The following is a 13,912-nucleotide window of genomic DNA, read 5'->3' as shown; positions in this document are numbered from 1 at the left end:
TTTGCCGGTTTGCTAAAGAGATATGGCTTTTATTCATCTTTTCTGATGAGGCAGTCAATTTATTTGAAACTAAGTGTTTAATTTCACACTATTGGCTAGTTTAAACTGTTCACTGCATTTAAAGTGCACGTGTGGCATTATGCCATAATAAAGAACCAAACATGAGGTAATTCAGTACTGGTACTCCAAGAAAATTGATATATGAATGTGCATTTTAAACCGAATTATACGTTTTAGTATGGTTCACGAAATTCCGAAGCTTTTGAAGTATCCTCTGATGTCTTGTTTCTTTTATGACATAGTGTAAGATCTTTTAATGTTTTACATGTACGAACATATGGGCTTCCTGCTTCATTGTAGCTGTGCAAGCACGGTGACGCTTGTTACCTAGCGCTCTCTTGAAACTGCAGAAATGAACCTATTTCTAACAGGTCGCAGGAAAATATTAGGAATGGTGGTTTGAAAAGCGTTGCATTCAAAGCAGATTTCCTTTAACTTAAGATGAGCTATGTGCGAGAATTTAAAAATCAACTCTTTGAGGACGACAATTTAAAAGAATTTGGAGCCCAGATCAGACATTTACGTCGTTATTAAAAATTTTACTCATTTGTGTGATGTATACTAAAGTGTAACAAGCACAAAAAGATAAACATTATATGTAGAAGCTTAACTTCCCTTCCAGCTTACCGAGCGAGGTGGCGCAGTGGTTACACACTGGACTCACATTCGGGAGGACGATGGTTCAATCCCGTGTCTGGACATACTGATTTAAGTTTTTCGTGATTTCCCTAACTCACTCCAGGCAAATGCCGGGACGGTTCCTCTGAAAGGGCCCGGCCGACTTCCTTCCCCATCCTTCTCTAATGAGACCGATGACTTCGCTGTCTGGTCTCCTTCCCCAAACAACCCAAACCAAACCTTCCGGCTTATTAATCTTAGAGACCAGTATTAAATGTGAATCCTATGTATATTAATTTAAGCCATTAACTTATTTGTGTGTTCGCGCTACTCAAGAGTGATATTGCTATTTGCTGACTACATCATGTGTCCTATGCTGTCATCAGCTGGCGAGATCACGTGACATTAGCTATGACGGGCTTACAAGAGCCCATCGCAATCTCAATTTCAATGCTTCAGAAAGTGACATGCAGTGTTTGGTGAATTCGAATTTATAACTTCATGATACGAAAATGTGCAGCGTATATGTTGCTGCACATCAATGGTCTTTCAAAATGTGTTTTGCCCCCCCCCCCCCCCCTCCCTCTCTGTGAGTTTCGTTTTCTAAAGTGCCGGGAAATTCTACTCTGGTATAAAAACCATAAACATTTAAAGGGTTGATGAGTATAACAGTGCCGAACAAGAGTATACTGCCACTTAACACGGAAAAAGTGTATCTTCACCCGGGAGAAAGTGTATTTTTAACCGTGAAAAACCCGGGAATTTTTTTTCCTTGTCGACGTATACACCCTGTGATATTTTAATTAAGAGGAAGGCAGATGGTTCACTATGCCATACAGTACATAGGAAGAAGACACACACAGACCTATACTTCCATGCAACAAGCTGCCACCATCCAGCACAAAGACAAAAAGTACTGACCACCCTGGTACATGAGGTGCATGCCTTATGCGACAAAGACAGCCTACCATCCGAGCTGCAATACCTGAGGGAAGTCTTCCACCAAAATGGCTACAGTGAAACACAGATCAACAGGGTGCTTAAAAGGAAGAAGGAAGCAGTGAGAACCCCAGAAGAAGAAGAAGACAAACAAACATGGTATCTTGTTACAGTGAATATTCATATGTGTAAAAGTAAAATGTAAGGATTTACACTTTCCACATCATCAAAAAGGAGATTTTTATTAAATAACAGTTCACAAGAAGTACTCCAAAAATTGTGAATTTCAGATTTGAATTAAATTTGAAATATTTTGCCAGTATTTTTTATTTAAGTAATATGACATTATTTAATCTTAAAAGTTTGCACACAAATAAATGTGTTATTTTCAATGTTTATCACAATTTTTGATGGCCAGACCAGTTAATTTAATCTTATTTTAGGGCTTGATTGAAAATATCTGTGCTTTGTATCTGGAATATTTCTTGTCAAATATGTTGTCCTTTATCTAATGTTCTGCAATTCACTTTGTTGTTTGATGGTACATTGAAATGTCAATTTGCCTGAGTATGTTAGATATTTTCAGTTATGCATGAACATATAAAACAAGCATTTTTTTAAAATGCAATAAAAGTACTATATGTGTAAAGCATGCTCATCATTCATTTAATCCACCTCTGAAAAGACTGTTTGGGAAAAAATATAATAAAACTCTAGAAAAGTCCTTGAAAATTAAAGAAATTTAATCAGTTAGTAGAATGGCAACTGTGGTGGTGGTGGTGGTGGTGGTGGTGGTGGTGGTGATTAATAATAGTTGTTATTATTATTATTCAGTTGTAGAGGCAAGTCACCTGTAGATCGCCTAGCATTTGCAGACAATTTAGTGATATTAACTTGCGACATTTCCCAAAATCAGATTGAACTTTCCAAGGAAACTACGGAAATGGACCGTCTCCAAATTTGTTTTGATAAGACAGAGTATGTGATCTGCAAAAAGGACAGGCTTCAAAATTTATGATACACAGCAAAACTGAACAAGTTACACAATTTAAGTATATCGGTGAAACCATTAGGGAAAATGGAACCAGAACAAAAGCAAATAAAATTAGATACCAAAATATGGAACTGGATACCAGTTTACCTAAAATATCTACAACAAGAAACGTATCCCCAAGCCCACAAAATTAAGATATTACAGTTCAGTAATTAAACCAGAATAGTCTGTGGATCATAAAAACTTACTTAAAGAGAAAAACACATTGAAAAAGTTGAGAAGGAAGGAAGGAATGCAAAATCATGAGAAAAATTCTAGACCTAAAACTTGAGGCTAAACAATACTGACTCAGAAGCAGTCAAGAAATAAAAAAATATACAAATATCTGTAGTGACATTAGAAAATGTTGCTTAAGATTCTATGGATACAATAAAAGAATGAACCCAGACAGAGTTACTAAACAGACAGGTAGCTTTTTTCATACTAGTAGCAAAGCTAAAACAGACATGATAAAATGGATTGGTGAGATCAGAACTGATCTGACATTGGCAAGAATTGCTTCTGGCGATATCAAAAACCATGAAATATTCAGGTCCATAATTTGTAAATTGCAAGGTAACAGAGGAAAAAACCAGGGAAGAATACTGGAACAACATAGTCTGAAGAGAGAAAGGAAGTTCACAGGAAGAGAATGAAAGAAATGCAAGCGCAAAGAAAGAAAGGTATCCACCTCAAAGTACTTTTCGTAGTCCTGATGGGTGTAATGACTACTTTGTCACATCAGTCAGAGAACTTTTGGATAAAATTAAAGCCACTGTCATATCTGCAAGGGATCTGCTTATTCTCTTGCTGTCTGATGGGCTACCATTTCATTTGGATGAAGTCACTTCAGATGAGTTCTGTAAAACTCTTTCCAAATTGTCTAATTCCAAAAGTATCGACTGCTACTTAATTTCTAATAATGTTGTTAAATGATCAATCCGCTTGATAATTAACCACTGAGATTTATTTTTAATGAATTTTTAAAGTGCGGAGTTTCTCCAATAACTCAAGATCTCTTGTTCATCAGACTTTCACAGCTTTCAGAAGTAAGAAGATGGTGTCACTTGTGTTATGTGATCTAAGTAAAGCATTCATATACATTCCTTTAAACATATTGCTAACAAAATTGGAGTGTTATTGTATACACATGTTTACATTAACAGTCATTTGTTCCTACCTGAACAACAGCTGAAAGCTTCTTAATTGTAAATACATACTCCTTGTTTGTAGAAATTGCTTTGGGTGTTCCACAGGGCTCTGTTACTGGCCTCCTTTCTTCATTGTGGCTATCAAGGACCTGCTCCATTGTGTATCACAGTCTGTATTTGGCTATGCTGATGAGACAAGTTTACTTACTTTGAATCATGATTTCCCAAATTTTGGTAGCATTGTGCAAGAGACAATTGACCTTGCATTAAATTGATTTGCAGCCAGTAAACTTTTTTGTAATCATGACAGGATCAAAAGCATATGTTAGGACTGGCTAAGGAATACATGTTGACACCAAATTCTATTGGGAAGAGCATATCAATCAAGTCTGTCAAAAGATCTCTGTATGTCGCACCTCATCTAGAAACTGAGATATGATCAGTAATAATTATTTCTGTTTGACAAATTTCACACTCACATATGGGGACATTCTCCTCACATCAGTAACATTTGAAAAGTACCAAAAAAAAGTCCATGTAATATGGAAGGCTGATAGGTTGATCCTTCTGGGGTTAGAATACAATATCAGCTTACCCACCAAGCTTGCAGTTGAACTCAGTGACAGGCCCTTTATTGGGTTAAAATATCCGGTACCAGTCCTAACACAAGATGATTTTATTTGACAAGTGATCAGTTTCATGTTTGTTCTCATGGTCAGGTGGTTTGGTGTGCTCCATGTTTTCATAGTCAATGTTGGAGATCACAGATTAAATAAATGTAGCTGAAGTATCCATATCATTGCCACATTACATTTATTACAAAAATATTTCAATTTTTACATGTTAACTGATTATTAATAACCATTGTCATTAACGGTAATTCCATATTTCTGTGATATAGTAGGTGACACTTTAAATGTTACTGACTTCAGAAGCATGTGCATTTACAATATGCTGTGTGTTGGCACAGGAGAACAGTGGTTGTGGTCTAAGATCATAGATGTATGAAATACAGAGATGTTGCACACACAAAAAAAATTTAAGATGTCAGAGGATGAAAAGGAAATGTACACAGTTGTGGAACCACAATTTCATGTATAATATGTAGAATGGTTGCTGGCAATTTGTATGAGATTAAATAGTCACTCAATTCTGATTTTTAATTTTTGTAATAAGAGTTGCTAGGGGCAATGAGATACAGTTTTTGTTCTTAAATATTTCATTAAAGATGTGTAGAAATTGACTTGTTTCCAATGTCTACTTGTTCAATGAGAATGAGATGTGAGTTGGAGTTATGGGTGCAAATTTAGAATTGTTATGGGAGATTGTCTCCTTTGTTTGCTGACAGTGTTTGTATCTGCAGGTTGTCTATAATGACTGTGGCTGATGGCTGTGTTTTTTCTGCTGTGTTGCAAAAAGTGGATTTATAAAAGTTATTTTGCCAATGGCCTGCAGTGTTCCCAGTATCTTAAAGTGAAATTCCATGCTGTCTGGCCTACATAGAACTGTGGGCAATATTGTCACATGAAAGTGTGTAAATACACGATGCTTGATAATTGTCTTGCAGCAGTGAATGATGTGCTGTTGTAGCTTATTATTAATGCTGAACGATATTTGAATACAATAAGGTTATCAACTTCGTACGAATTTTTTCGTATAAAGGGGATGTGAGCAAGTGTGTTTTTTGTGTTTATGAATCTGATTTAGGTGGTGTGCCTTCTTTCATTTTGATTTTGATCTAAAGTTTAGCGGCTGTATCTGGGTTGTATCCATTCTTGTATGCAATTCCTGTAATAATGTTAATTTCTTTTCGTTCACCAAAAGGACTGAGTGGAACTTTGTGTAAGCAGTTAAACATAGATCTGAAAAATGCCATTTTGTCTTGTGTTGGGAGACTGGAGTTGTTACGGCAACATCGCTGGTGGTTCGTTTGTGGTAAATTTGAAACACACGTTTGTCACTTACATTAGAAACTGTAAGATCAAAGAAATAGACTCCTTTTATCCACTTGATATTTGACAGTGAACATTCTTGTGCATGCTACTGAGAGAATTTGCAAGTTTTTCAACCTTCTTTATTGTACTATTGTACAGAATAATGGTATCAACATGCCTCCACTGGACTCGCATTCGGGAGGACGACGGTTCAATCCCGTCTCCGGCCATCCTGATTTAGGTTTTCCGTGATTTCCCTAAATCGTTTCAGGCACATGCCGGGATGGTTCCTTTGAAAGGGCACAGCCGATTTCCTTCCCAATCCTTCCCTAACCCGAGCTTGCGCTCCATCTCTAATGACCTCATTGTCGACGGGACGTTAAACACTAACCACCACCATCAACATGCCTCATGTAATGAATTAGTTAATCATTAAATAAATGCTGTGCCTTGAATAGTTTTTCTGTGTATTTACCGTGACTCTCTGCTATGATTGCTGCCAAACTACTGCCCATTGGAAGACCATCTTCCTGCTTATAAATTTTGTTGTTAAAAGAGAAACAATTGTGTGAAAGTAGTAGTTCAGTCAGATGAAGGAGTTTAAATATCTCAGCCTTAGATAACATTTTATGTTTTAATACAATGTTTTTAATTATGTGGATTGTCATAACTAGGTGTGTTGGTGTAAAGGTTTACTATGTCCATCGATGCAAATTTGGCACCCTCTGATATGAGCATATCTTTGATATCTTCTATATGATTGTAGCTATTCTTAATTGAGAAATTGCTGAGAATATATTTCAGGTTGTAGCTGATAAAATGTGCTGCACTATTTCCTGAGTGGACTTCAGGACATAACAGGACAATTATGCTTACGAATTTTTGGTTGTGACTGTAGTTTCGGTGCTGGCGGGTTCTTGACAAGGCATGAAATATGACATAGGGAAATCAATTATTATGTATGAATCTGTCAGCAAAACTTAGGGATGTTTTCATAAACGCAACATACATGAAATACAAAATTACCCCACACCCAAATTTCAAACCCAGCTAAGGAAACTACTGAAATCTTCTGATTTCCTGTTATCTGACTCTGATGTCTGAAAATCTCTCTTCATGAACCCATCAGCAGTGATGTTGCTATAAATAACTCCTCCTCTCGCTCAGTACAACATAAAATGGCATTCTTCAGATTTACGCTTAATTGTATACCCTACTGGCCATTAAAATTGCTACACCAATAAGAAATGCAGATGATAAATGGGTATTCATTGGACAGATATATTATACTAGAACTGACATGTGATTACATTTTTCACGCAGTTTGGGTGCATAGATCCTGAGAAATCAGTACCCAGAACAACCACCTCTGGCCGTAATAACGGCCTTGATCGCCTGGGAATTGAGTCAAACAGAGCTTGGATGACGTGTACAGGTAAAGCTGCCCATGCAGCTTCAATGCGGTACCACAGTTCATCAAGAGTAGTGACTGGTGTATTGTCAGGAGCCAGTTGCTCTGCCACCTTTGACCAGACATTTTCAATTGGTGATAGATCTGCAGAATGTGCTGGCCAGGGCAGCAGTCAAACATTTTCTGTATCCAGAAAGGTCCGTACAGGAGCCGCAACATGCGGTCGTGCATTATCCTGCTATTAAGTAGGGTTCGCAGGGATCGAATGAAGGGTAGAGCCACGGGTCGTAACACATCTGAAATGCAACATCCACTGTTCAAAGTGCCGTAAATGCAAACAAGTGGTGACAGAGACGTGTAACCAATGGCACCCCATACCACCATGCTGGGTGCTACGCCAGTACGACGATGATAAATACGCGCTTCCAATGTGCGTTCACTGTGATGTCACCAAACACGGATGCGACCATCATGATGCTGTAAACAAAACCTAAATTCATCCGAAAAAATGACGTTTTGCCATTCGTGCACCCAGGTTTGTCGTTGAGTACACCATCGGAGGCGCTCCTGTCTGTGAAGCAGTGTCAAGGTTAACTGCAGCCGCGGTCTCCGAGCTGATACTCCATGCTGTTGCAAACATCATCGAACTTTTTGTGCAGATGGTTGTCGTCTTGCAAACGTCCCCATCTGTTGACTCAGGGATCCCAGACGTGACTGCACGATCCATTACAGCTGTGCGGATAAGATACGTGTCGTGTCGACTGCTTGTGATACGAGGCCGTTGGGATCCAGTACGGCGTTCCGTACTGCCCTCCTGAACCCACCGATTCCATATTCTGCTAACCGTCATTGGATCTCAACCAACGCAAGCAGAAATGTCACGATACAATAAACCGCAATCACAATAGGCTACAATCCGATCTTTATCAAAGTCAGAAATGTGATGGTATGCATTTCTCCTCCTTACATGAGGCATCACGACGACGTTTGACCAGGCAATGCCGGTCAACTGCTGTTTGTGTATGAGGAATCGGTTGGAAACTTTTGTCATGTCAGCATGTTGTAGGTGTCGCCACCGGTGCCAACCTTTTGTGAATGCTCTGAAAAGCTAATCATTTGCATATCATAGCATCTTCTTCCTGTCGGTTAAATTTCGTGTCTATAGCACATCATCTTCGTGGTGTAGCAATTTTAATGGCGAGTAGTGTACATGACATGTGTGACAGTGGTATTCAGTTATCCTTCAGCACTAACAATTAACTAGAACACATCATTTATTGCAGCAAAACAAATAGCTAGTGCCACAACAAATCAATTATTTACAAACTTTCATGTGACATTTGCCTACAGTCCTCTCTTAACATACCGAGAACACATGGATGCCTTTCAGCTAAATAACTTACATAAATCCTCTTTTGCGACTCATCTGAAAGAAAGTGACCACAGTGCTGCACTCGTTGAAGGCAACCTGCAGATACTACACGCAATCAGCAAACAAAAGAAAATGAATCTACCTAAAGAACTTGGAATTTACATCCATAGCTCCAGGTCACAACACTTTATTCTGAGTGAACAATTAGGCCTTGCAAAAAAAGGTTTTTCTACATGTCTTTAATGAAATGTTAAAAAACAAAAACAATAAATCATTGCCCCATCACAAGTAGTATTTACAAAAACAAAATAGCAAAATTGACTAACTACTTAACCGTACTATACAGGATGTTCCAAAGTTATTCATTTAAATTAATCCAGGAAATAGACAACATCAAAACAAATACATTTGGACATGGTACATATGGGAACCACTTGAATGCATGACCAAGGCCCATTTGTGTGCAGTACATTGTCAGACCATTGTTGTCCCTTCGAAGATTCTGGAATGTCTGCAGTGTTACCAGTGGTGATGGAAATTCTAGGAATGAGATTTTCTTCTGTTTTCATAATGGTTTCATACACCAGCTGTGAATTGAAAGGGAAGAAGCCCTAAAAAGTGGGACAGTGAAAAGTACCCTCTGCCATGCACTTCACTGTGGTTTCTAAAGTATGGATGTAGATGTAGACATTAACAACATAGACTTCTTGCATTTCTCTCTGTACCATTGGGATACCTCACGAGATGGTGCAATGTTTTATACAGTGGGGGCAGCAATCCTTAAATCCGTGTGTAACTACTTAGATTTAAGTGTGCCATGGTTTCTCTAAATTTCTTAAGCTGAATTCTGTAACAGCTCATTTGAAATGTAATTTTCTGGTTTATTTTTGTAGCCTTACACAAAATGACCTTGCTGTTCTGGCTGTAACTATATTAACCTTTCTTTCAGTTTTCATTTATACTGCCATCATCTGTTGCCTCTACAAGTGCTCTCTCTCTCTCTCTCTCTCTCTCTCTCTCTCTCATATTTTGATTTATTGGCTATTTTTTCCTGCTTACTACTTCTGCTTCATTTTTTATGTTTCTTCACTTTCCATTTGCTCATTCTCTTAACCACTCCAGTCTTCAAAGCCTGAAATTTCTGACATCAATTCCATGTTCTGCATAAAGTTCCACTTCACAGCTGTGTCCTTGACAACTTGATACAACTCAGTGTTTGGCTTACGTAAAACATTTCACTGTCTACAAAACACAAGAACTGATACCAATCTCTTGAAAATCGTTTCCATGTTCTAGCTAGAAAACACTGGTTACTGTCATTTGAAGTATCGCTACAAGTGCTCTCATCAATAAAGAGAGAACAAATAGTTGACTACAGTGTGCAGCTGGTACTCAGGGTATGGGATTATGACAAAATGACAATTTGAGCTGAACTACTAAAATAAAATTTGCTTTTTCTTAGCACGTGATTTGCAGTACATTGTGTTACATTGTTCAGGTGGTTTATTAAGGTTATTTGCAAATAAGACCTTAAGAACTGTTCAGCTCCTGAATTGAAAGCAACATTATTTCAGTATTATTCAAACAGTTCATTAGATATGTATATAAATTGTACACTTATATCAGTTTTGGCAGTTGTGTAGCGAAGTGTTTCACTGTGATCCATCAATGTGTATTTTGATGTAAATTTCGTTTTCAAATTGAGTTTCGTACATTTTCATTATTGTGATAATAGAAAAGAGAATAAAAAAATAGATTTTCTTGCTTTTCATGGGTTCGCAGCTTACACCTTTTTTCTGACTTACATTCACAGTGTACAAACCAAATGAGCCTGAGGAACAGGAAGTAGCAGAATTATTAAATCGAAGTCTGTCACTGGAGGGGACACCATCTCCACCACCAGGAGCAGCAGAAGGCTATGAAGTGATTGGGCGTGTGCTACCAGCCCGCCAAAGTGTTTGTCGGGGACCACCACTGTCGGCGGAGGAATGGTCAGCTTTTATCACTGCTGACCCCTGTCATCGAGATGTTGATAAAATCAAAGCTACTATTTTCAGAGGGGTTAGAACTTCAGTACTTGATAATACTAAGGTCATTTAATAAGTAATGCAACAGATTTTTCTGAAAGGTTGGTTTTATTCAAGATTCCAATACACCACATTATTCCCCACTCCCTTTGTTACAAATCGCTGTTTTTCAATGTAATCATCGTTCAATGTGATGGCTTTACACCACCTTACTGGGAGGGCCTGCATGCCCACATGGTACCACTATACTGGCCAATGTCGGAGCCAATGTCTTGCTGCATCAATAACCTCCTCATTAGCCATGCACTGCTTGTCAGATTGCATCCTTCATTGGACCAAATAGATAGAACTTGGCAGGTGCGAGGTCTGAACTGTAAGGTGTATGAAAAACAGACCACACCTTTGAATGTGCCATCTGGTGGGCGACTGTGTCAGCACTACCAACAGAGACGTCCACTTGTGTAGCAAGGTGTTTGACTGTGATCTATCGGTGTGTCTGCACATTCCAACATTGCAGCAATAACAGCTGTGTGTGGCTGGCTGGCATGCAAGAGATTGGACAGGTGTGCCTGACCTTGTTGCGATGATGAGTGGCACCTTGCTGAATGACTCGCTGTGCTTTTGTTCACTGCCAGGATTCCATAGACGTTCTGCAAGTGTCTAGGGATGTCTGTGCTGCCCTGTTTTCCCTCCAAAAGAAACCAAATTACACCTCTCTGCTTGGAACGTACCTCTGTTAGAGACGTCAGTTTGAAGGCTAAGTATAGTGCCTCCACCTGTTCAAATTTCATGAACCTATAGGGGCTGAAGCGGGAATATTCCATGATGTCCCATAACAAATTTCACATTTTTTCAACTGAAACTGGCTGAGAAAAATTTGTGTGTTGCATTACTTATTGAATGCCCCTTATATTTAACATCGTAATTTGTGATGTTTGAAGAACTTATGGTAGTGACTTCTGCTGTTTCCAGTTATGTTTCCAAATGATGATTTCTTGAATAAAGCCACTGCCATTTCCTTTAGGCATTGTCCATAATGAGTGTCTGGTCTGCAGTACTGTTCGTGCTACCAGAACATGAACTCCTGCCAATAAAAGTAGCTTGCTTTGGAAATATTTGATTCAGGCTACAGGACTAACTTGTAAAAATTAGTAGTAGCTATAACAAAACCTTGAAAACCTTATGAAGGGATTTTCTGTAGCATTGTATGAATTTATTTTTGTGCTTCAGAACAATAAGGTAGGTATCTAACTGAAGAAGATTCTTAACCAAATCCTTCTGAAGACAATTGCACGTCATAGATTGACACGTTGTGCAGCTAGCTTCATGTTAGCCACAAGTTGATGAATTTATTAACTAATCTAATTGAAATGTTAGACATGGTCATGGATGTAAGCTTTATTTTTTTGAGGTTTAATTCTCGTCCAGTTTGAAGACTGGGGTGTCTTTACTAATTACAATAGAAGTTTGCCTATGGGTGAATGTATATTTGTGTGAGTGGGGGTTGGGTGCATGCACTCACTAGTGTGTGTGTGTGTGTGTGTGTGTGTGTGTGTGTGTGTGTGTGTGTGTGTGTGTGTGTGTGTGTGTTTTTAGGGAAGAAGGTGAACATTGGACAGGAGCCTACTGGAAAGTGGGGCCAAGAGGATTACAGGATCGAAGGATGTGTTCAAATAACAAATCTCATTTATATTATTCAGGGACGCTAGTGTTGGGGTTTTATCCAAAAGAGAGTTCTGCTACTGGGTGGTCAGATTTGCTGTTGGGCGCAGTTTGATCGTGGCCATGGTTTTGGATGGACAGCTGGTTGGTAGAGTTGCCCACATAAAATAGTGTGCAGAAATTACAACAGAGCTAATACACTGAAGAGCCAAAGAAACTGGTACACCTGCCTCATGTCATGCTGGGCCCCCACGATCATGCAGAAGTGACGCAACACAGTGTGGTGTAGACTTGGCTAATATCTGAAGTAGTGTGGAGGGAATTGACACCATGAATTCTGCAGGTCTGTCCACAAATCCGTAAGAATATGAGGGGTTGGAGATCTCTTCTGAACATCATGTTGCAAGTCATCCCAGATACACTCAATAATGTTCATGGCTGGGGGGTGGCCAGCAGAAGTGTTTTCACTTTTATAGTGTGTTTCTGAATCTATTCTGTAGCAATTCTGGATGTGTGGGGTGTCGCACTGGACAATTGGCATGAACATATGCAGGTGATCAAATAGGACACTTACTCATGTGTCATCTGTCAGTCATATCTAGACATATCACTCCAACTGCGCACACCCCAGACTATTACAGACCCTCCACCAGATTGAACAGTTCCCTGCTGACAAGAATTCATGAGGTAGTGTCCATACCCGTACACATCCACCTGCTGGATACAATTTGAAACGAGACTCGTCCGACCAGGTAACATGTTTCCAGACATAAACAGTCCAAAGTTGGTGTTGCCAGGCCCAGGCAAGGCGTAAAGGTTTGTGTCGTGCAGTCAGAGAGAGACCACGAGTGGGTCTTTGGCTCCGAAAGCCCATATCGATTATGTTTCGTTCAATGGCTCACACACTGATACTTTGTGAATGGCTGAGAATTGAAATCTGTAGCAGTTTGCAGAAGGGTTGCACTTCTGTCATGTTGAATGATTCTCTTCATGCGTCGTTGGTCCTGTTCTTGGAGGATCTTTTTCCTGTTGCAGTGAAGTCGGAGATTTAATGTTTTACCAGTTTCCTGATATTCACGCTACACTCATGAAATGGTTGTACGGGAAAATCCCCACTTCATCGCTACGTCAGAGATGCTGTATCCCATCGGTTGTGTGCCGACTATAATACCACGTTCAGACTTGCTTAAATCTTGATAACCTCCATTGTAGCAGCAGCAACCGATCTAACAACTGTGCCGGACACTTGTCTTATATAGACGTTCCCGACTGCAGCGCCATAATCTGTGTTTACACATCCCCCTATTTGAAAACACGTGCCTGTACCAGTTTCTTTGGCACTTTAGTATATATAACAAGGCTGCTTTTGTAAGTAACCGTACCATATAAGACATGCATGTGATCGGACTGGATTAGAATGTTTGGTGTGTGTATTGAAGCGGTATTGCACCTCTGTGTCTTCACTGAGGTACGAGCCTTGTTGCAAGTGTTTGAGTGTAGGTGTGGCATAAGGAGGAACTAGGATGTTGTGTAGATTGTGTGAGCAGTAGATCATCACTTTTGGAATCTCCCCTTCCTCTGGTCTACTCCCCCTCCCAATCCACCTCTCCATGTCATCATGTGCTGCACACAACTCCTTATCTCCAATCAGAATGAGTTCACTGGTATCACATTCCTAACGTGGCCACCTTGTGTCGAAAAGTTT

At 39.3% G+C, this 13,912-nt stretch overlaps 1 protein-coding gene across 1 annotated transcript in view; it reads left to right on the top strand.

Annotated features, from left to right (window-relative positions):
- Positions 1-13,912, top strand: part of LOC126277927 (TBC1 domain family member 15) — a 56,498-nt gene that overhangs the window by 23,027 nt on the left and 19,559 nt on the right. Inside the window, exon 6 of the mRNA XM_049977503.1 lies at positions 10,332-10,579. Within this exon, the coding sequence (XP_049833460.1) occupies positions 10,332-10,579 (248 nt within the window). The remainder of the gene's footprint in view (positions 1-10,331; positions 10,580-13,912) is intronic.

The sequence above is a fragment of the Schistocerca gregaria genome, chromosome 6, assembly GCF_023897955.1.
Source record: "Schistocerca gregaria isolate iqSchGreg1 chromosome 6, iqSchGreg1.2, whole genome shotgun sequence".
Lineage (NCBI taxonomy): Eukaryota > Metazoa > Arthropoda > Insecta > Orthoptera > Acrididae > Schistocerca > Schistocerca gregaria.
This window is presented reverse-complemented; position numbering and strand designations above follow the sequence as displayed.